Source organism: Trachurus trachurus, assembly GCF_905171665.1.
Source record: "Trachurus trachurus genome assembly, chromosome: 18".
Lineage (NCBI taxonomy): Eukaryota > Metazoa > Chordata > Actinopteri > Carangiformes > Carangidae > Trachurus > Trachurus trachurus.
Window position 1 is genome coordinate 20,349,130 of NC_139909.1, and position 24,612 is coordinate 20,373,741.

The 24,612-nt window shown below is 38.3% G+C and overlaps 1 protein-coding gene across 6 annotated transcripts; it reads right to left on the reverse strand.

Annotated features, from left to right (window-relative positions):
- Positions 1–4,749: 4,749 nt before the first annotated feature.
- On the reverse strand, positions 4,750–20,192 carry elavl2 (ELAV like neuron-specific RNA binding protein 2; the record flags this gene model as incomplete). Of its 6 annotated transcripts, none has more annotated exons than XM_083992500.1 (7): positions 4,750–5,080; positions 7,185–7,223; positions 7,947–8,172; positions 10,215–10,368; positions 13,389–13,492; positions 18,697–18,940; positions 20,106–20,192. In XM_083992500.1, 7 exons carry the CDS (start codon positions 20,175–20,177, stop codon positions 4,750–4,752), a joined length of 1,170 nt encoding a protein of 389 aa, XP_083848626.1. The 6 variants fall into 6 exon arrangements, with proteins under 6 accessions (XP_083848626.1, XP_083848623.1, XP_083848622.1 ...); XM_083992497.1 differs by having other exon boundaries at positions 4,750–5,077; positions 18,697–18,937; positions 20,106–20,177; XM_083992496.1 differs by having other exon boundaries at positions 18,697–18,937; positions 20,106–20,177.
- Between the last annotated feature and the right edge of the window lie 4,420 nt (positions 20,193–24,612).

Here is a 24,612-nt window from a genome sequence, read left to right on the forward strand (position 1 = left end):
TTCACATAACTATGCACTACTGAGCAGCTATAAGATGAGATCTGATTCACTGTTATGAAAGTGGAAAACAAACAGAGTTCACTCGACCCAGACCAGCTACAACTGCTGCTTATAGTTTAGCGCTTCACAGGCAACAGCTCGATAATGTATGAAAACTATAGGACAAGTGGATGTAATCTTCATTGCATTTAAAGTACTTTTCTCTTACAATATGTACTTAATATTTCTGAGTGTTGGGTTGAATCTGCTTCTGCTCAATTACAGTATATGAATACGTCCCCCACCGCTGTAGTTTAAAAGCAATTCATCTGAGGCCTTTTGACGGGGCTGTCTGACAAAAGGTTAGGGAGCGCCGTGCGAGCCAGATCAGACGGTGCCGCCGAGCCGTAATGACTTCTTCTGCCTTTATGGTCCGGGTTAGTTTTGATTAGACACCTTCTATTAAAAAGACACCGTTTAATTTTTTTGCCCTTTGACTATCAAGCAGCGAGACGTCACTCAGGATGAAATGGTGTCCTCTTCAAAAGTTAAAAGCTCATTTCCGTCCCTTGTACTCCGTCGTGCCATCTGACGGACTGCTTATCCAAAGCATTCAAAAAAGAACTCAAAGACATTTTCAACTAGCAGTGGAAACCACGGCGACGTCGAGAGGAAAACACGGCGACTGAAAAAATCGCTGCGTTTATTGTCAAATAACTAAGACGGACGTGACATCAAGTTACGCCGACTCATCAGTGATGGCCGTGAACTGTTAAAGCCTAATCCCATTTTTACTAGCAGCATGTAATCACAACATATAGCTCCAAGACGTCCAATCAAACAACTTGTCTGCCATGGTAAGACCAGTCTCAGAGCCTCAAACATGCCAGAAGAACCCAAACATACTGTCACTCAGCCAAAGCTCCTCACATCAGGATCTTTCCAGTAAGGCAAGACGTAAGAAGTGCAGTGCAAATCTTGATATTGGCATATGGGATGTATTTAAACTGAAAGAACCACTCCCTTTATAGTAAAAAACTGCTGTCAGGAAAGATTACTTCTGTCCCAACATGCAGGCTAATGGCACAGTAAATATGGGAGAGACTCGGGGAAAGCTTTTTAAAGCAGAGCACAGATTAGCCTCTTTATCTTCCGCTAGCCAAACAGAGTGCAAGTATGACTACATGATTGAGCACGCCATAAATACTGTTTTCATTAAACTGAGTGATATGCTGGAACTCTTTCCTCCCCCAAACAGAGGATACATCAGACAAAGAGGCAGCGTGGCATCTTCAGCGACTTCCATCTGCGTCCTTGCGATGCCCCTAAAATGACAAGTCGGGCAGTGTGAGGTGGCTGCGCAGTAGGGAAGCGCACTTCAAAGCAGGCCATTTCATCTTCAGCAAGACTGTCGGCCTCAAGTGGAGCATGAGATAAAAAAAAAATAAAATATATATATAAATATAAAAAAAGAAATTTAAAAAAAGGAAAAAGAAATAAAAAAAAGAAGGGGAAAAAATCAATACTCTATCAGGCTTCTTCCTTCAAGCTGTGTGCTGCTCCCTGTGATGGTACATTCAAGCCAGCACCTGAAATCTGCCCAAATGTATTTGCTGACGTAACTTGAAAATGGATTAGCATTTTTCAGTCATTTGAAGCTCAAAGCTGTAAAATACTGTTTATTTAAAGAGCTGTTTCTTGCTACAGCTACACTTATGTGATACAAAACAAAAAAAAAGAGGAAGAAGCTTAAATTACTGAAAATCTAATCGAGGTCTGAGACGCTAAAAACTGTCAGTCAACAAGTGCAGCGAACATCAAACACCGAGCGCTCGCTCTCCAACATGAAAACATGGTGTTCTGAGGCTGGGTGAAACAAAGCAGGAGATAATTATAATTTACAGACAAGAAAAAAATACTTGAGAATAATCAGTATTTTAGTTAATTGTTCACTTTGTCGCTGAATGATGGAAATCCATTTTGTTTATACGATAGATGTGACATTACAGCCAGTAGTTAGCTTAGCATAAAGACTGTAAAGTGGTGGGAGACAGCTTGCCTGCTTCAGTCCTGCTTCTCTCCACTTCCTGTTTCTATGGTGAGCTATTCAGCCTGTAGTTTCATATTTACCATATGGAAATAAAAAGGCATCTCCTCAAAGGATCTGAAATAAAAAAAAAAATTAAAAAAAAATTAAATAAATTTCCCAAAAGAAATATTGACCATCTGTGAAAGGAGTAATAGCTAAAGCTAATCAGATGAGTTTAGTAAAATGAGTGCAATTCTACCTTCAACTAAAACATAGGAACTGAGTTTTCAAAGTTTTCCCCTTTCATGAATGTGAATTACTGGCAACTTTACATGCTAAACCTGCCAACCACATGTTAGCAAAAAAGAAAAAAGGAATGATAGGATCCATTCACGAAGCTGCATTGCCCTTCAACTTATTTATTGATGTACCGAACATGGAAAAAATCCAAAGTATCCAAACACAAAGTAAAGAACATGTACATCCTTTTAAATACTCAACAAAAGATATTCTATTCCAAAAATGCTGTGAACCAAGTCAGACTATACAACTTCAAATAAATAATCATTCTCATATTAAGAATTGAGATAAGAGGGGTGGGAGGGAACATTTTTTCATGTCGGACCACCAGCACAATTTGTCAAGACCAAATCATCATGAAGAAGTTACAAAAAAGAAAAAAGTTTTTTTTTTAACAATGACAGGTCAGGCATGAAAAATGTTGTCTCTACCCCACAGCAGCAAGTATCACAACTCATCTAGACTTAAAGTTTAACTTTTACAAGTAACACAAAGAAGGAATAGATAAACAAGAAAAAGCAGTCGCAAAGATAATTATATAATGCATAGCACACTGCTCATTTAAGGGGAAGCATGACTAGTAATTGGTTTAAATACCAAGCAGGATGCAGGTGCAGTATTCAGTGCATCTAAGGCTCCGCAGCCTCCATTTGTTTGTTCAAGATGAATTAGATGTTGTTCGACAAACTCCTGCGACCAATTTAGCTATTGTTAATGGAACTGCTTCACTGACCTTCCCCTGAAGTGAATAAAGCAATATACACCTTTTTACGATTTTAAAGACAGGTTATATGCATTACGTATATATATATATGAGTATGAAAAAAACAAACAAAAATCAAATAGTTCAAAACTGTGGTTTATATCCATTCTTTACCACATAAATATATATCTATAATGTTTATATATAAAAAACAAAAACAAATGTCTATAGTTTCTTAATACCTTTTTTTTTTTTTTTTTTACGAAGCAAGACTATCTACAGACCAAACAACCAACAAATTTGATGCACTGTAATGCTAGTCCATAGGACAACAAATCAAGTTTTTCAACTCAAGGGAAACTGAAATTAAAAAAAGGTAAATACCCAAAATGAAAATACCGTACATACTCCATAAAAGTAAAAGGAAAACGATATATATAATATCACACTTTCCAATGAAGTCCAAACTAGAACCAAAAGAAGTCTGCCAAATACTCAACATAAAAAAGGACTTATTTACATAGCTCAAAGCTCAGGAGTAATCCGTTCTATTCTTCAGACTAGGTTTTCTTAAGCTGCTGCCTTCACTGGCTTGTCCTCATTCTTTCATACAAAGTATGTAAAAACCCTTATTGGTTGATATTAAGACAAAATCAGTCTAATGATATATCGTAGGTACATCACAGAACACCATGAGCTCCGTCTGAAGGGAATCCTTTAGGAAGAACTGATTTTTATCCCCCCATTTACCTTTTAAGAGATATCTCCACTTTATAATTTTGCATGCACTTTTTGCGAATAAACCTTTGTATTTTTGTCCGTTTTCCAAATCGAATCGGAAAGCGAGTTGCTAGTCATAACAACCAGGATGACAGGGGGACCCACAGATGATTTTACAAATGAAACCAGCACTGCCATTGATTCTATAATCTAAAGATAATACAAAGATCTCAAAAGGTATCTTTTACATCATAAATCTCTCCAGAAATTTCAACCACTGCAAACTTTCTTGTAAAGTTCAAAAGCTCACAAGGTGTCATATGAAGATATTTCTCAAAGTATCCAAGTCAAAATATTTAGTTCCAGGTCCAGTAAAAAGTTTCTCCAAATTTTTCTTTTTATAAAAATAGATGCTTTTTAAACCCACATCAAAGAGGTTCTTAGCTCTTTGGCAAGGTACTGCTTTAAGAATTTTTTTTTTGTCTTTTATCCGTTAAGTTTACAATAAGCAACATTATGCAGCCAACCAATAACCAACTCATATTACAATAAACAGAACACTTGCAAAATCAACAAAACCGCAAAGAGATCAAAGTAAGTACTTGCTAACCACTGAAGGCATAAACGCACCTAAGGCAAATCAGGACACAAAAATACAAAGAAAATCACTACACATAACCTTACAAGACTTACTGTTTCAAAGCAGATGTGCAACAAAATGACAAAACCTATAGTAACGTTTTAGATGGTCCATCTGTAAAGACAGCAAGAGAATTCAACATCACAGGCAGTAAAACCTGCAGGATTTTTTTTTCCGGTTTTAAAGTATATTGAGAAGATTCAAAGCGTAGCAATGAAAAAAAAAAGAAAAATCACATTGTTGGACGCTAAATATTGTTTTTCTTCGTAACACTGATTTACAAAGCTGTTTTTACTAATGTAGAAAGTTACGGTCGATACGCTTCCATTTTCTGTTTCCATTTTCTGCTGAGTTTTCTAGAAACAATCTCAGTGGGTATTAGGCTTTGTGTGTTTTGTTGGTTTTGAACGAGACTTGCAGCACTCTGTCCCCAAGGCGGTATCCATTCAAGCTGGCGATGGCCACGGCTGCCTCGTCGTAGTTAGTCATGGTGACAAAACCAAATCCTTTGCACTTGTTTGTGTTGAAGTCGCGAATAACTTTGACGTTTGTGACGGCACCAAACGGCCCAAACATCTGCCAAAGGATGCTTTCATCTGCATCTGGAGCCAGGTTGTAGACGAAGATACACCAGCCAGTCCCTGCGTGCCCCGGGATGTTGATGCCAGCCAAGCTGGTCACCCCGTCTATGGCCATGGGGGAGAACCTGCTGTAAAAATACAAAAAGTAACATAGTTCAAGGCAAGAGCCACAATGAGGGTAAAACTGGCCTTTTTATAAGACAAGAGATGGTGCCAACAAGCCTAACACAATCTGACAAGTCTTTTTAGGGATCAGTGCTAGCCACACTTCATCCTGTGCCATGTTTACAATACTCTCAGTCACAGTGTTAACACTTCTACATAAATCATTAGATGAACAAGATACTCTTTCTTTTTTTCCCCCCTCAGCTGGGAAATAAGTTTTCAAATCAGCCACATCAAAAAAAAGAACAGAAAGGCTGAGTTGTCATTGAGCAGCTTTTTAAGCAGACCATGAGCGTACAGAGTAATTAAATGGAAACCAAAAACTGGAAAATTAAAACGGTAAATAAACACCATATCCAAGTAGGAATTCGTGCCAGAGTTGGAAAAAAGAAGCATACAAACTCCCGGCCTTTGGTAAATGTGATTTTGCAGTTTGAAAAAACAAAATTCTAAGTGCATAGAAAGCCTATGAATTATTGCAGCAGGTGTCATGTAAGATTAGCTGCTCCAGTTGGCCTCTCAGGGAACATCCACCATGACAGGTGTGCTCCCAGCATCAAGGACCCGGAGAGAGATTTGGCAACCAAGACGTCAGCCAACGAGCAGGGCAGAAAAGAAATCACAAGTCTATTGTCGCTGGTGATGGGCCTTTGAGCTTTCAGGGGACTGGACTTCAATCATACCCAAGGAAGGCATTCTTATAAAACTGAACTTAGACAAACTGGTATCCTGGCGAATCCTGAAAGACGTCTGACGCAACCAAGTTTAAACAGGACAGGGCTGTCCATAATAGATCAAGGTAAGGGTATGTAGCTCAAAATACAAGTATGCAATTTTGTGCAATAGCAAGAAAGAGATTGTAAAACTCTGTCCTTTGTTATGTAGACAAGCAGCGTAGACAACACTTTAATCTAGACATGTTGTGACATTATGTTGGGATTAAAGCACTTTGCTGCATCACTGTCACTAACCTAACGTTAGAGAGGGGCACTAAATAAATTAAGTTTCCCCTGCTAGAAACTACACATGGTTACGTTTAACTTCAACTGTACATGTTGTACAGTCTGCCCAATATGCGTACAGTAATGGAGAACCATTAAGGTGCCCTCTTCAAATACACAACTGCAGCCTATGGAGTGTCAGTATGATAATTACCTTGCTTATACTAATGGTACTGTATGCTGTGCATTTAGTTTCCTTTCCCCCCTCTCATAAAAAAGATACTGTAATATGCCATGTGTGTTTTTTTTAAATCATCATTATCTTATTCTGCTTTTGTAAGTTTGTGTCCATGCTATCAAAAGAAACATTTGAAAACAAAATATATATTTTACAATTTGTGGCTGGTCATACAGCCCAGACACTTTTTCTAAAATTCTGTGCATGAGTGATTTAATTTCACGTTTCAGTTGCCAATCCAATGGCACCTTATATCCAGCAGGTCCTGGCTTTGAATGGCACTGGAGCCTGATGTGACATGTTGTCCTAAGGACAGGCTGAGGACAGCATAAATGTGCCCATGCACCTTTTTTGTAACAAAAAAAAAAAAGGTACAACTTTAGATAAAACTCTGATAAACAAGTCTTAAATGATTTACACTTATATTAAATGCATGTTTACTAGTAGAATGTAATCATGGCACAAATTAGTGTTAGCCCCAGATCAGAAGAGCAGGTAGTGACACCCTCCATTGCCTGTTGGCACTGGCCCTCTCCTCCCCGCATCCAACATACAGGTCTTAGTTCTGCATCTTGCATTTACACTAAATAGTTACACGATCACTTGCTGTTAAGACACAAACAGCCCATTTCAAACACAACAGCTAAATAATGTATATTAGCACCAATGCATACACACAAAAGCAGTTTTTTGCTCAACAACCTGATATTGAATTATCCTATGCAGTGTTCACTACCTACGCAAAATTACCAAAAGCTCATGAAGGAAAAACAAAACAAACGAACATAAAAAAAATATATATCCCATCAGCTCCCTGGTGTTAAGTCTGAATTTCCCCCAGGATCAATTAAAGCAGCCTATACAATCTAAAAAAGAAAATCAATTTACCTTTTGACTCCATAGGCCATGTTCAGCAGATTGTCCAGCCTAAATAAAAACAAACATTAAATTAATGTCAAAATAAAGATAGTTGTTTATGATGGTGATGATGCATTTTGACAGGATGACAGAGATGAGCAATAATCCTGTTGCCATAATTAAAGTAATCCCAAGACTTGTGTCCTTATTAACATGTTAACGGAACTTGTTTATCAATATTCAACCTACACAACCCAACCAAGAGGAGCCATTCAGTTCACATACGAAGCATGAGATAGGCTGCAAATATTGCAGCTTTCACAGGATATGATGTGAAAATTCAATTTCCACAAATACTTTTTTCATACTGAACCACTGAGGTCAATCAGTGGATTGAGGAGCAAATTCATTTATGGATTCATTTCCACATTTGTGGCAACTAACCAGGGTAACTGTCTAAAAACTTTGAGGCCATCTACTGAATTATCCACCAGAGTATTGCTCATCTCATTTCCATATGTGTCAAAATGTGCTCCAGCCCAATTGTGTCGTAGGCCTACATCTGCAACAGGAGGAACACAGCAAAGTTGAAAATGTGAATATGGGGATGAATTATTCCATTCAGAGTATTGATGAGCTCCAACACAGAATATTTTCATAATACTGCTGTGAGACAATTTGAATGCTAATTTCAAAATGCCTCACAGGGTCAACAGATTCAGCATCACTTACAGTATTAACTGTGTTTGGCTCTAATCAGATTTTTTTTTTTTTTTGGTGTGCCCCTTTTACCTGAAGCGTTGTGCCTGCTGTGCGAGGGGTCCTGGGTACCTTCGATTGGGTGATTGATACAGCTGGGACAGCAGTGCCTGACTGGTCTTCTGGCTTGGGTTGTTCGCAAACTTCACTGTAATAGGTTCAGTGGCACCAGGCGGCTTCTGACAGTTCAGACCCTTAATGGCTTCCTCAGCCTCAACTCGCCGGTCAAAACGAATAAAGCCAACCCCTCTGGAAACACCTGTTCACAGCATACAGTCATAATATTAGTTACATGCTAAATTTCCATTGACAGCCATGAAAATATTACATTATTGATCTACACTGTAAATTTAAATAGGTACAGTTGTGTCAACAGAAGTATTTCCTTATCAATTTATTTCCCTGAACAGTGATACAATATGTTATCTAGTCATGTTTATTGTACCCACACCCTCTGTAAAAAGTGAGGTATCTCAAGTGCAGGGCATTGCTCTGAGGGTGCGTCATTGGACTGCAATGCAAAGTACAACGTACAGCAAAAAGGTTTTTTTTTTGGTCATTGAAATTGAGCTACATTAACTTAAACATATTTTTACATAAGATTTGCATTTTGTGCATTTGCCAGTCAATAATTCAAATCCCAAACCAATTTCACATGAAGGTTTCACAACCAATGCTGATGTGACCATGACATTATGTGATCTACAACCCAGAAGAAGTGCAAATAACTGAAACACAAAGCAGAACTACTAACATTAGTAATGACCCTTTCCAAATCAAGGACAGTTGCAAATACCAAACATGGGTAGCAATAGGGGGGAAAATGGAGGTGAAAAAAGTGACGCAGCCACAGCAGCAATAAAACCTTCAAATAATTGGACACTGAGCAGCGGGAGACCAAGACCGAAGATTGTGACATGTACATATGTCCCAAGACGGCACAAAGAGGTGGAAAAAGAGAAACCCTTCAATGCATCACTGTCATTCAACCTATACAGACAAAATATATTGATGACTGCTAGAAATCTTTGTGATAATCAATTGTAAATTAATCAGTATTAATTTACAAAATAACCTTAGCAAGTTACCATGGTTATCTAGCTACTACATTGGTTTTCAGTGTTGGCTAGCTATTTTGTGGATATAAAAAAATAAAAAAAAATAAAAAAATCCACAAGGATACTTTTTAAAACCCCTTTAAAAACCACAGATGTTACAAGTTCAACATTATTCCTTTAACTTCTTTACCTCTTCCTGCCCTCTTGGGACATCCATACATGTCTTTTCACTCTTGGTCTTGTTTCTTCCTGCTGACTGCCAAACAGCCTTGAGCTTCAGTAGTACCTTTGCCAAATCAAAAACAGGTCCATCACTCCAGTCCCCCGTGATGCATGTAGTACTTCTACTTGCTGCATGTTTGTCAATTTGACATCTGCTTTCTTTCTGTTAAAAACGTTATGTTTTTTTTGTTTTTTTTTAAACTAAATGTTTGTGCCTTTGCATTTGGTATGCAATCCAGTACTTGTGTTCTCAAAATGTTTAATCTTATGTGTTTTATCCTTGGGAGACACAACATTAAAATGCATAAGAAAATACAAGTAACTAGTGTCCATGAGCTTGGTTGCACAAGCAGGTTGCAATTTCTCTTTCTTTTTTAGTGATTGTATTTCCCCTTTCTTACAGCTTCACCAGAGATTTCTCCATTCATACAAATGTAAATGGAAAATAAATTCTCTTGATACAAGTGATTTTATGTTTGAGAAATAAAGACAGCTATTCCCATTATGCATGCCTGAAGGAACTTTATATGTTTCAGCAGCACACTGTCCCAGTGAAAGATTATGTTTATTAGTGTTTCATACGTGGGTTCTGCCTCCACATGACAGTTGCGAATATAACTACTCTAAAAACATTTAATTTTTCGCCATCAGGCAGGCATTGCATGTACACCTTGGGGATGAGGGAAAAAAAGAAAGAAAGGCAAAAGCTGGAGAAGGCAAGTGCAGGCAGAAGAGAGATTGGAGGGAAAAAAGAAATTATGAAGCATTGAGTCCTGCTACTTAAACACCCATTTCATATTCTATCCATCTATGCATATTTATGAACACCTCTAGTGGAAAATTGCATTTTTTAGAGACGTCAAACCACCACCACCTCTGATATATTTCTCAGGCCCTGCTGTGTCATTTTGTTAGGGAGCCAGTGTGGAACGAAGGGGAGGAAAGTGGCATAGTAGAAAAGGAATAAGGGTGTGGGGGCTGGGGGCGCAAAACCATGGGACAGCTGTCATGTTCTACTCACCAGTCACCTGGTCCACCAGAATACGTGAGGTAATGATGCGTCCATACTGAGAGAAGAGCTGCTCCAGTTCTTTCTGAGTCATGGTCTTTGGCAAGCCACTGACGTACAAATTTGCATCTCTGATGGAGGCAGAACTTGGACGCGCATAGGAAACCTACAGGCAGAGAAGTTAACATAACCATTGGTACATTATTACTGCAACCAGCTCTAGCACACACAGCAACAGACCTGCAAAACACCTCATCTTGTCTGAGGTCAAGGGAGGCTACTCATCACACTTCTGCACATTTGTTCAAATTGAAAATGAGCAGATACAATTTCTATTACATAGATTGAAAACTGGTATTAACGTGACAGTTCATTTTAAATATACTTTATGTGATAAGGTCATCACAGACCACAGGATGCTTTGGCACACCAAAAAAAAGCTTGCTACGATTAAATATTTGCACTATTCTTTTAATTTGTTTGACACTGTGCAGTATGGCAAATCAGCAACACAACAGTGCTGATACCATTTCAATATATTGATGAAACTTGTATTTCTAAGATTGCTAAAGTATTCAAGGGAGGCATTTGCGATAGATAGATAGATAGATAGATAGATAGATAGATAGATAGATAGATAGATAGATAGATAGATAGATAGATAGATAGATAGATAGATAGATAGATAGATAGATAGATAGATAGATAGATAGATAACTGATACAACAGTCATAGTTGTTGATGGCACATGATTCCCCAGTTTAAAACCTGTATAATGACTTGGAGAACTACTAAAGGTGTGTTCAGGCTAAATGAAGCAAATATTTGTGACATGAACTGAGCAGACGGGAGCATAAGTTCTTAGCCCACAGCTATCAGACTGTATGAATGTGCAGGCAGGAGGAAAGGGAGAGGGTCTGAAGAAAATAAGCAAACTGAGTTTCTGGTAGGAGTTGACATCAGTCTGCGTTGTAGCGTACACACACAGTCGGTGCCTGCTACAGCAAACATTCCTGCTGTCGTTGGCTGTTTGTGGCTAATAAACACAGACTGCAAAAACACTCCACAGCTGTTAAATTTGCTAAAAAGAGCTCCTGTTAATCTTAAGGGAGGAACCACAGTAGTCGGTCAGAGTGAAACATTGACAGATATGTTGATTGGCTGTTGTGGAGCATGCGAGACAAAAATATAACATGGTGACAGAAAAAAAAACATTTGGTTCAAAGCTGTGCCCGTATAAATTTACATTTTTACAGTTGCTATTGACCATTTTGATTGATATCATTTACTTCCCACAACATTAGGGTGGTGTACTGGATAATGTCTCTGCTTCATGGTCTGTTTATCAGGCTGCTTTTCTTTCCCCGGAGCAAATTTAAGAATGACTCTTATCAGTAAAACGGACAGTGACAAATCAGCCTGTCCAGAAAAAGTCAAACTGGCACTTTTCTGTCCATCAACTCAGCTGGAAACCTGACATAGATAGATGCAGCATCAGGCCTGTCTAGACAGCTCTCATTTAAAAATAAATTCAACATTTCTAGCAAACTGCTCGAGACATATCAGTGTGACTGTCTCTTAAAACTAATCTCACATATTCCTGTTTTAAGTGACAAGGTACGTTGAGATCCCCCAGCAGGGGGGAACAAACACGCAGCACACAGTGCATAAACACAGCAAACAGCAAACATAGAGCACAGAAGGGGGGCAGAGAGCCATCCAGGTCCTGTGGATCAATACATCATTACATCCCTGAGTAATCATAAATTCATTTTCTCTGTACATCCCAATTTCAGTTTAGTTGGCATTTATACAATACCATGCAGATACTGAACCACCTAAATTCAGGGGTTAATGTGTAAAAATGGATCGATGGTCCTGCAGCCCACATGAAAGAATCAGAGAGGGAGAGAGAAAGTAACACAGCAAGAGTCAAGGGTCTGCTGCATCTTGCTACTCCCTCCATCTGGTGGCTGCAGATTCTTCTGACTTGACTGTCAATTACCTGAATCGCAACACGGCTATTTAATTACAGTGTCAGACGTGTTAAATGGCTTTATACCAAGCCCCGCACTGCAATCTTATGCAATGGATTGCATGAAAAAAGCACTTTAATTAAACCTTCAAAAGGATTCCTTTATGCTCTCAGATCGATACAAACTCCACTTGGTCACCCTACCTCAAAACTCACCCTGCTTCTGCCCTAGAGGGAAGGCTGACAAAGTGAACGTGATAGCTAAAGCTCTCTGCCCACAGCCAGGCAACTCCCCCACTTCTCATCCCTGCCTCCCTCCCAGTCTCACCTTCACACTTCATTTGATGCTAATATTTGCAAAGTATATTCCTCTACCTCAACTGGGGTTTATTTGCACTTCTGACAGAGCAGCCAGAGAATTTTGGATGTGCAATATATATATAAAAAAATGTTCCCATGTTCTACTTTTAGATATATGAAGTGAAGAAGGTGGAGAGAAAGATCTGTTTGGTGTTTGATTCACAGAAATAAAGTGTTATGGTTCATAATATGGCATATCTTCCACTGTCAAAATATTCTACATTTTCACAATGATATTTAAATGCTAGATACAGAAATCAAGCATACAGCATACACATTTTTGTACTATTCAAACAGGATGTTCAAATCACAAAATGTGCTTTTGCCTGCAGACATTTTCTCTAATACCCTCTGTCCAATGTGAGAAGGCATCTGGCTAGCTCCTTGTATGGCCACTGTGAAATAATATCACATCTAATAATCTGGCTCCACCATCCACAAATCTTGCAGCACTATATGAAGCAAATGAGTTTTTCCACCAGCACATTGAGTGCTACATTGCCTGATGAATGCTAATGGCAGCCACCTCCCTGTAAAGGCATACAGCAGTGCTACAGCACATGCAACCATAGAAACAGTTCTGCTCTACTTGAGGCCCAGGCAAAGCTGCCTGTGACCAGATTAACAATAGGCTCCCTTTCCACCCCACATTTCTCCAGCCTCATTATGCTGCGACTCCAACCCAGAGACCTAAACATGTTCAGCATATCTTGGATTTTTAGCAAACAGTCGTGGATGGTAACAGATTTGGGTGAGTTCAATATGACTGTTTGCTTAACTTGCTTATTGGAGATGATTAAAATGTACATGGCAATGCCTGCTAGCAATTTAAAAGAATGATGATATCTTACCTTGATGGTTTTGGTCTGAAGTCTCAAGCCATTTAAAGTATTGATGGCTTTTTCTGCGTCCTTCGGGTCCACGTAATTCACAAATCCATAGCCTAGGCTCTGTCCTGAAAACGGAAGAACAAGAATATGTTCAATGTCACACTTAATAAAGAGTGAAAAGTGACGGCTGAATGCAAACACCAACAATGTATCACTACTACATAATACTCGAAAATGAAGCTTGAGGAATACAAGGACACACAGATGAACAAGTCAGTCTTCATTTCTTATCTGGCAGAGAGAGCATGAGGAACACAGGAAGTCAAAAGCCAATTTCCAACCAGCACATCTTTAGCTTACAACCTTAGTAATTCTCAAACCAACTCTTTGACAAACATGTCTTAAATTAAAAACGACAAGCAATTGCTCTGCTCTCACACCAACTCATCTGACATAGTGCAGTAGCTGAGGCGCAATGTGTTCCCCTCTCTCTACAGTTTATCTCTAAAATGTACAATAGATTGACACCCACTCTTTATGTGCACAGAGGCAATTCAATTTCCTCCACCCACACTGCTGGGTCTCTCCGCAATTCTACTGCCGGTCAAGTTCACCAGCTCAAGCAGTTTCAGCATATTAATACGACATATAAGCAACTTGAATTGTATCGAGAACTTCATGTGAGATTAGATGTTAATATTTCCACATATATCCAAATATCACGTTGAAGCAGAGCATAGATTCAGCAAGATGCACAAATATGAACTAGGGATGAGGCACCTAAGCTGTACTTTTTAAAAAAATATCAAAATCATGTTACTTCTGGTTTTACCATTGTCTCAAATATACACATTTGTAAGCCTCACATACTGATAGAATATAAATCTGCTCTAATTCAAAAAATAACCTATGGATTTAAATCAGGATACATTGGTGTATTGGTATGAAAAATACAGGCAGACAGCTAAATATTGCTTGCAGCATTGCTATTAGGTCGGCTCTACTGTACATCTGAAAGCCCTATATGCATCATACTGGATTATCTGTCTTCCCACTGTGAGTCATTGCTCTCATGGGTTGTTCATCTGTGATCAAGAGAAGTTCATAAACTTTATTTCACCTTGCATCTCAGGGACTGTTATAGCCAGGAGAAACATGCTGAGCCTTTGAAATGAGCTGGTGAAATGACACTTTTACTTAAACCCTGAGGGCAAACCGCCTGCCACACTGCGTTCCACTGTACATGCTGCATGTGGGCATGTTACGCCCTTATAGTGATGTCTTCCTATGGAACGTCTAATACCCGCTACGTCCACTGATATAACGGGGAGGCCCCTAAGCATGTTCCTCCAACAAACAACTTCAGCTGTCATTAAGGAGTAGAGGCGGTATGCAGGGAAGCACTTTCAAACAGACAACTGCACCCAGCTTCCTTTAAAAGACTAGTGCTGCCCATAGTGGGAGGAAAATGACACAAAGACTAAGCCGCTGCAGCAGCAGTAGCAGCAGCAGCAGCAGCAGCAGCAGCCAAGGCGAGAGCATTTAAAGCAAAGAGGAAGCATGGATCTCTCTGGTGATTACTTAGCATCTGATGTAGCACCAATACACAGATGTAGGCTGGCTTAAATCCATTGCCACAGGGCCAAGGGAGAGACAAAAGCAACATAGTCTGGAGGGGATAGGGTTTTATGTAGTGCAGAAATTGAAATCAGAGCATCATTCCTGAGAAATGACTTGGAGGCTCTGAATAACATTAAGAGCCAATTTTTTTTTCTTCCAATTGAATCTTAAGTCAGTTTTTCCTGCCCCAATTTAAGCTTTTATTGGTTAAAAGGGTTGGGTTTTTCATCTTCTTCTTTTTTTTAAGATACTAGTTTAACAACTTATTTTATAAAAGCACTCTGGTTAGTTACTGGGCAAAGCTGCCATCATCAATCTGAACTACATTTTGTATAATCAAATGGATACCGTATAAATCCCAGCCTTAACAAAAACTACAGTTCAACAGAAATCAGCCCCCTTTTCTGACTCACACATGGGATAAAAAAAAAAAAGAAAAAAGATTGTGACCAACATCAAATAAATTGAATACTAGCACATGATGTAATAAGCACATTCTTCCACTCAAGCACTAGAGGCACAGACCATGTTTACTTTTAGCCAAACAAACATCAGCCTCAGTTTGTTTGTCAAAGCTTTCAATCTTACTTAGGTGTTGTCCTTAACACAACATCTACTGCCAACCCGAGAGACAAGAACATACCCTTTTAAGCCTGATACATTTATGTTTCAGAATTTTTTTTAAAAAAAGGCTCTTTTTTAAATTATTGCTCCTTTGGAAATGTTCCATGAACAACAAACTGTTTCACTAAAGATCCTTGTGCAACTGCCATCCCTAATCCAACATAATTTATCAGGTCCCTTCTTGAAAACTAATTATATACATGACTTCTTTTTGTAAAAGGTGTTCATGAGAAACTAAAACAAAACTTCATAAATATGCATAGATTTCCAACAACAGGATATGTCTTGACAGACAAATAAAATCTTACAAGCTCCACTTATAAGCTGCCACAGCTGCTTATGGCATGGAGCAAAGTAACTCACATTGACAGCACCATGTCAAAGAAGCATAGGTGCCTTCCTAAAAATACTTGAAGCAAACAATGATTTTTGCTGCTTTTAAATAAAAACAGCTAATAAAAAAAAAATCATACATATCCAGATGTGACTAGTAGTATATTCAAACTCAAATAGATTAGATTGCACTTATAAAGTGTAGCATGACACTAAATAGCAAAAGCCTGTGGTCACTAAAAATGCAAGAAAAACAAATGAAAATCTGGTTTGCCATTTGGTCTGTACTGTTGGAACATACGCCTGGATGATCCAAAATAAATGTTTTTTCACTTGTGATTACAAATGAAGGCTTTCTTTATTGTTTTGGACTGAAATGCATTTTCATTGGAAAGCTTCCCCACGCATATTTTTTCCAGGCATACACTTCATTTACTTCAGTGGCAGTATGCTGTCAAAATATAATCTGGTTTATCACACATTGAATTTAAAAACTCAGTTATGTTGGTCTCTTTTTGAAAAGGGACTCAAAACATCTACTTATCACAACATCAAAACTATAAAAAAAAAAAAAAGTATCTTACAGTTCTGTATAAAAAAAAGTGCCTGGTGTTAAATAAACATTGTGGGAGAGCAAGTCTACAAGGTTAAACAGTCTGGATATACTTTCCTGTTTTACTTTATCCTGTTTTTGATTCATTTTTAAAACTTCCCATGTCTATAAAGTAGGAAGGTGGCATTGTAGAGGAACCAAATGTTTTTATTTATTTGTGTACAGGTCAGCTAAAATATCAAACCTGATTTTAAAGTCTTGAGTAATCAGGGGACCCATGGAAAAATGTTTTCTAGCTTAACCACAAAAAGGTTAAGATATTTTGGTAAATCAGTTTTCATCTGTAGTGGCCAACTTAAAAGAAAGGCAAGTGGGAACGCCTCAAGTCCTTTTCGCTCAAGGGCAGGTTGCTTTTCAACAACTCGTTTCATGTAGCTGCTGGCACTTAAACTACTTCCATTCGGCCATGTTCACACTTGCTCCTCTAAATATGCAACATATCATGTTGCATATTAACACATTATGTTCAATCACCCAAGCAGACTGCATAGCACTAATTTTAAACAAGGATCACTTGTCAATTCAGCTCAACCCATTTCACACATTATCAAATGCATTTGTTGTATGCATGGTTACACGAGGGCATTTACTCCATGCAAGACTTGATACTTGACAAATTTCACCATCACTGCAAAACTCTAAATTCTACAAAAGCATAATGAGGCTCTCATGTATTTACACCATGCCTTCCATACCTACAAACACCACTCTTAGCTTGTGGTCTACCTCCTGCTGACATTTGTTTCCAGTGACATAAAATATAAACGCTTTGATTCATGCTGCACTTATGCAGTGCCACACCTCACTTAATTCTCTTTGTTTAATTATTTAAAGTTATTTACTACAAATGCATCTATGATAGAAATGCATGACTAAAGCAAAGAGACAAACAGATTAGCTAAACATGTGTAGCAAAGTTGACAACAATTTTAGAGTTCAGGCTGTTGGTGGTTAACAACATACTGGCCAGCTACATATAACCATCGTGAAATATTGAATAGTATTAATATTTCAAAGCCAGATGTGGGCAGCCGCACATCTTCCATGTTAATTTAATGAAGGTGGCAACCTTGAAGTCTCAGAATAAAGATAATCTATAATTATCAGAGTTCTAGCCTCTTAGTTCAACAGTGATTTTCAAGAAGCCCTGTGCCCTCCTGCTTCTTTCCGACAGAAAAATATGTTGTCAGCCAGGGCTGCTGATGTGCCAGGATCACATGCAAATGAAACAGATGTGTGCAAACATCCTTAAAAAGGCCAGAGCGCCTCATGTGCCTGACCAATCGAGTGCATTATAAGGAACAGATGGAGAAAGTTCTTGGTAACCTTGACCAAAACAGCAAGCAGTATGAATCCAGCAGCCTCAGGCACCATCTACCTGCTGATGTCAAACAGGCCATGTCAGTGCGTGCCTCTGCCAGGTGCATTCCTCCCATTAAAACAACCCAAGATCATATGCATGTCTTCCATCTGTCCAGATAACAGGAATGTAATTGTACAATTAAATATGTATTCCCTAATAATTCTCTAATAAAGAGCCAAGGAAATACCCTATTTGTGTTCCATAGTATCCATTTCAATTTCCCTAGAGCACAGTTTTTTAGGTAATGCCATTTTGCTAGTAGCACTAGTATCATCCAACATATTAAATCAGCATATACAGCAATTAAAATCAGTCCTTATGTTGCAGCTTGCCAGGTTTTTACAAAGGCTGCTATGTGAGTGTGCCTAATATTCCCTGAGATGCAGAATGATTGGCTGACTTTCAAAATGAAGGTGCCTGCATTTATTGGGGGGCAAAAAAAAAAATCCATAATTTATGATGCTAAGACATCACAGAATCAGAGGAGGAAAAAAAAAAAAAAAAAAAATCACATGCTGTATGCAAAAAACCTTTGATGTGGACAATACTGTTAGTAGGGCCCCACTGATGCCCGATCTGGATTCAATACAAGTCAAGATGATCATTTTGCATTTATTACTTTTAACTTGCATGATATCTAGCATACTCATTTTTTTTAAATTTGTGTGCCACTTAAATGCCAAGATGAATCCACATACTTGCAGACAAATTCAGATCAGAGTATCTGTTGGGCCAAAGCTACTAACCAGCCATAGCAAAGCGATCAGGTGGGTTACCTGTTATTTTGTCTCGAACAAGTTTACAGGACTCAATTTCTCCGATGCTCCCAAACAAACTCTTCAGCTCTTCTTGGGTCATGTTCTGAGGCAGATAGTTGACTATCAAGTTAGTTTTACTGTCCTCTATGCTCCCTGACTCTACAGGTGAGGAGCAGTTGTTTGAGATTGTTGAAGGACCGTTGCTTGTGTTGTTGCAAGTTGGCCCATTGGACAGCTGTGTTTCCATGGCAGCAATTACCTGCTAAAGAAACAGAAAAAAAAAATCAAATCAAAACCATGCAAATCTAACAAAACACTTCCAGATAGTTAAAAAAGGATGCTCTTCACACATAAAACATTGTTTTCTTGGGGATTTTGGGTTGAACAAAATAAAATTCCTTTTTCTGTCAACAGAGAAGATGCGGCTTTTAAATTGAACCACTTGTTTCAATAAAACAAACTGTCAAAACTATTCTTCATGCTTTTTTTTAATTGTGCCTTTCTATAATTTAGTGTAGTAAAGTAGAAGTAACATTGGAGGTCATCACAATTATAAAAAGTCAATACTATGTCCACCTCAGACCAGGTTGAGAATGGTTTCTCAATTATGTATGTGGTGCCTTTAGGATAAACATCTGGTTACATGTAAATGTTAGATCCTACATTGCTAACATAGGTGGGAAAAAAAGTAGAAAATAAGAAAACAAGATGGTACAATGAATTTCCTCTCTGCTATTCATGATTGCTGCTTTTGTTTCTGGACAAACAGAAGAGACTTGGGACAAAGAAAGCAATGTGACGGCCTATTAATCTGTCAGAGGCTCAACAATTGAGTAAGCAATATAAAATTTTAGGTAGCAATTTAAAACATATCTTTCAAGGTTAAGTATGTCGACGAAAGTGAAACATTTTCATTCCACAAAATAAACTAGAGATGCAAAGCGTATAGAAGCACCAATTATGCAACCATCAGTATGCTAGCGTCGGACGACAGACCTTAAAACAATATAATAATCAGTGAAGGCAACCAGCAGCAAGTTAATGTATGAAGAGACATCCTTTGTTAACAGATTCACCATGTGCAGAAAGCAGATAAGTGTCACACACAACAATGCATAATATTCTTAGACAATCACATTTTGAGTAATTTGTGCAAAGGGGCCATGACATTGTTATTTGAGAAAGTGTTTCTATAAGAGAAATAAATCAGAGTAGCACACAGGTTTAGACCATACCAATTAAATCAAGCATTAACAACTTGGTAGCTTTTCATAAACAAAACCTAAAAAAAGTGCCCGAATTCCAAATTGAACACGTGATTAATTTGGTTTGATCATGACAGAGCTAACGTCATTGGTATGGCCTGAGCACTGAGACTAAAAACAGGCCATCTGGCCATATGATTTCAAAAAAGAAGTGCCACAGACCCCAGTCCAAGGCTCAGGCGCCCACGAACCACTTCTAAGCAGAGAAGCCACATCGCACAGTCTGACTGCCATGTTAGTTTGGAGTTGCCGTCTGAAAATGTGGACACAAAAAGCACTTCATGTTAGATCAACAAGAACAAAAGCAACAGTCAGAGGTGATCACATGTCATTGTTGGGGAGAAGAGAAGGAGGCTATATTTTTTGAACTAGCTGTCCATGCAGATTGGCTTAAACCAGGGAGAAGGCAAAAGGCAATGTCTCACTTAGTCACAGTTCATCTACAGTGAGGAGCAAACAGCAGAACGGAGAGGTGTAGAGTGTGCAGTTAAGAAAGAAACCTGGCCACAACATCAAGGACAATAAGCATGAGGAATGGCAATTAGTAAAATGGATGGGATTGCGGCACAAAGATGCTCACTTAAACTGGAAAGCACAAATCAATTGATCTGCTCAGATTGCTCACATCCAGCAACAGAGCTGATGCTTATGTTACGCTGACACATCCTGCCTCTGTTTAGCCAGACTTTAGCACACTACACACTAAAACTGCAAGCATCCAAAAACTAAATAATGTACATTTCTCACACAAGTATTCACATACTGATACTTTAAAAAAAAAAAACCATTGACAACAGGTTCAGGGCATCACTGAGGTGAGATGATAAAGGTTCACCCATAAACAAAACAGATTTACAGTACTTAACAAGAACACAACCCAAGGCTGACAATCAACTAAAAAGTCACCACAAATAAGGTAAAACAGCAATAAACAATTTACCAAATAATACTGATTTTTAAATCCAACTAGTCAAATCACCACAATAAAAACAACTAGCACATTCATTATGCTAACTTTAAATTGAAATGAAGAAAATTGATCACAGCTGGCAATTAAAATTATAAGTCATTTACCAACTTTCTGTTTCAAGATGTGTAGCAGCAACAGAAAAGCTCCATGTTCAGCTTGTCAGGCAAAACAAAAGGATGGGCAGTATAAATGTCAGGGTGTAGCCTAGCGCCAGTGCCTGCTTCGCTCTGTCTCTATATGGAAACATTTATATATTTACAGAGCAAAACATAATTAAACAGACTTTGTGTTGTAAGGGTTTTTTACAAACTATCAAAATTTCACCCCAGATGGCTGCACAGTTAGCCTGCCATTTATGAATTAGTGTCACCTACTTGGCTGCATCTAGGTAAAAAGTCAACTCGGATGCAAATTGATTTTCTTCAGTCAAGAGCAGAAAACAGGATTGCAGTTGTCAGGTGGACAGGTACAAAAACCTGATCAATATTTCCTAGTGCAGAGCATGTAAAACGTCATGTGCCATTTTTAGTATTTCACCACACATTAAAAACATTAAAATTTTAGGACTCCCTAATCTAATATTTCAGAAAGCCAGAGGACGATAAATTCTTTATGTCATCTTGATTGCACTACTTTTCATTTCGATTTTTGTTCAGCCATCTGCCTTTTAAAACATATTCTGTGCTCTCAAACTGTGGTCCATACAAGTGTATGTTGAACTTGTCAATCAACACAGCTAAAGCATCCTTTTCCTTTCACTTTCTTTACATATTCAGTCAGAGTCCTTCAAGAAATTTCTTGCCTGAACAGTATTTTCAGTCTTGACAAAATAAAGTCTGTGCAGTCGTCATGACAGAAAAGGACCTTTGATTTTTTTTGAACAAGCCGTCTTCTTTTCATTTGCTGCTCTTCTCTGCCTGTTAATTGTGTCACAACTCCGCCACTGCTCAGCTGTCACTGACAGACGCACTGATTAGCCGAGCTGCACATTATAAGATACATAAATGCACATAAACTGACAAACTGCAGCAAACCGCTCCGTGTCAGTCAGATCAAACAGCTTTAGATCCGAACTGGATTCTTATTTGATTAAAAAATAATTACAACCTCAGTGCATCCAAGCGTGAAAAATCTTAGTACTGTAAGCATGTGGGTCCACTCTGATGGCTTGACTAAAAATGACAAATGTGCTCAACAGGGTTATTTATATAGATATATTCATATCTTCATATTCTGTAAGTATCTTGGTGAACAGAGCTTGCCAGATAGGTGACTGTATTTTGCCAAAGGGGCAAAGTGCACTAAACTGGATGCCAAAGAAACTGAATAGTTTGCATTTATCAACATGTGTTACTGTATATATTTAATATGTATGTATATATGTAAATATATAACATATTATACAGATATATCTAGTAATGGAAATGTTGATTCCAGATAAGCACCGATGAAAAAAGTAATCCCACCTCTGTCCTTTTCTGTAACACTACAGTTTTTGGACAACAGGAACTCTTGCAGGACGCAGACTCTGCACGACATTTAGCGACAAATATGTGACGCAGTCCTGGCATTTACCTGCTTTTAGGACGGGTCAACTGCATGTTACAGCTTTGTGATTTCCAAGTTTCACACAGTTTGTTTTTTCCTCAATTCAATCTGAAACCATGTGTCAATAATCAGATGACCACTCTCTGCCAGCACATGTTCACTTTCCCCCTTATAATCCATTATCACGGCACTAACAAAAGTGTCCTTTCCTTTTTTTTTGGGTACAGCACAGCAAATAAATTGGTCACTTTTATTTACCCATTATTTCTCCCAGAATCCACTGTTGTGACAGGACACAGTGGACTAGAGCCAATACTTTGGTTGAGTCAGCTGTGTTTGAGAAGCTGTATGCGAGTCTGTGCAAGAACCTCCTCACAAACATTTTCAACTGAATTACACGACATCCCATGTCTCACACACACACACACACACACACACACACACACACACAATATGCTCGCCCCAGTGTTTGCAGATACGAAGCAGTTTAGAGTCCATGTTTAAAATGGCGTAAGGCACAGTGCACACATGAAAATACATTATAGAGTAGCAGCATCACTTAACAGCTTGCTGCTTCATAGTGACTGGGTTTGACTGATTTATTCTGAGCAGTGATGTAACAAAACCTGACAATTTAAATATGCTGATCGTGTCTCACAGCGGTAGCTTAATGTTTTTTTTTTTAGTTTTGATTTAACAAAACAAGCTTTTTAAAGACAGTCAACCTTCATTGGACCGTCTTTATCTTTCAAGACATTTTGATGAAATTATAAAAATGGACATTTAGAAATTAAAATGTCAGGGCACAATGTCATTTACGTGAATGCTGAACATTCAGGCCCACATTGCTTGCAGTTTTGAGAGATGTGTGGATGGACTGTTATTATGAAATTCACTCCTAAACACATCACTGTTTTCAGGCTTCTGAATATTCTGTGGAGAAACTACATAGGCAATGTTGCAGTGCGCAAATGCAAATACATGAGTCATCTGATTCGCTGTCATGTTCCTGAACCAAGGTCAAAACCTACTGACTAAACAACCTAAGCAAAAAAAAAAAAAAACAGAATTACAGCCATACAGCAAATAGCTTCAGCTTCAACTCACATGACCTATTACTACAGATAAATTTCATTCACTAGAGCAGGGTTGTCAAACGTGCGGCCCACAGGTCAAAACCAATCCAGCAGAGGGTCCCATCCGGCCCTCAGGATGAATTTGCGAGGTTGCACATATTTTTAGCAAAAAATTTCAAGATGTTCATAATATGTTTTGTAAAAGGATAGTTCATTAACTGTAAACATCTTATAAATAGTTTAATACAAAGGGAAAAATTCAAAGTTCTTTTTATTTAAAGGTTATCATGCTGTTATTTTACTGGTCCGGCCCACTTGAGATCAAATTGCGCCGTTTGTGGCCCCTGAACTAAAATCAGTTCGACACCCCTGCACTAGAGGAAACAGCAAAATCAGCAGAAAAAAAGAAGTAAATCATTCACATTCACAACAACAATAAACGGGAGAACAACAACTTATGACAAATTTCAAACCAATAGGCAGACTGGTCCAAGGAAGAAAAAAAGAAAAAAGAACACATCCAACACTTGTCTTTCTTTACATCATTTAGCCTAACCGTTTTGCGTTTCATTACATCTCCCTTAAATATTGCTCAAGCAATAATCTCATACTGAACTACAAATAACAGTAAGCATCAAAACTTTATTTACAAATTTAGGAACAGCCAGTCCTATGCAAATGTGATCTCTCTCTGCCAACCTCTCTGCCATTTCCTGTCGACACAGATGGCGCTGGTAGCCACATCTTTTCGCCTGCCAGCCAAAGATTATAACCAGGAGGGTGACATGAATGCAAGAGGTTCGTACCAGTAAGAAGAGCTGTTTCAATCTCATCAGAAACATTACCAGTGACCACATCTAACAGATGATATGCACAGTCTGTGTTATATATAACTTAATAAACACAAAGAAATGAAAGCAAATCAGCAAACTAGCTTCAGCTGATGGATTTCTGCAGACCACAAGTACGTTATGCTTTATCACTCGGTATTCACCACATTATGGTATCCAAAGTTTAGTCAAAACCGTTTCTCCATATCCAGTGTGATATGTCAGTACATCAACAACAACAACAA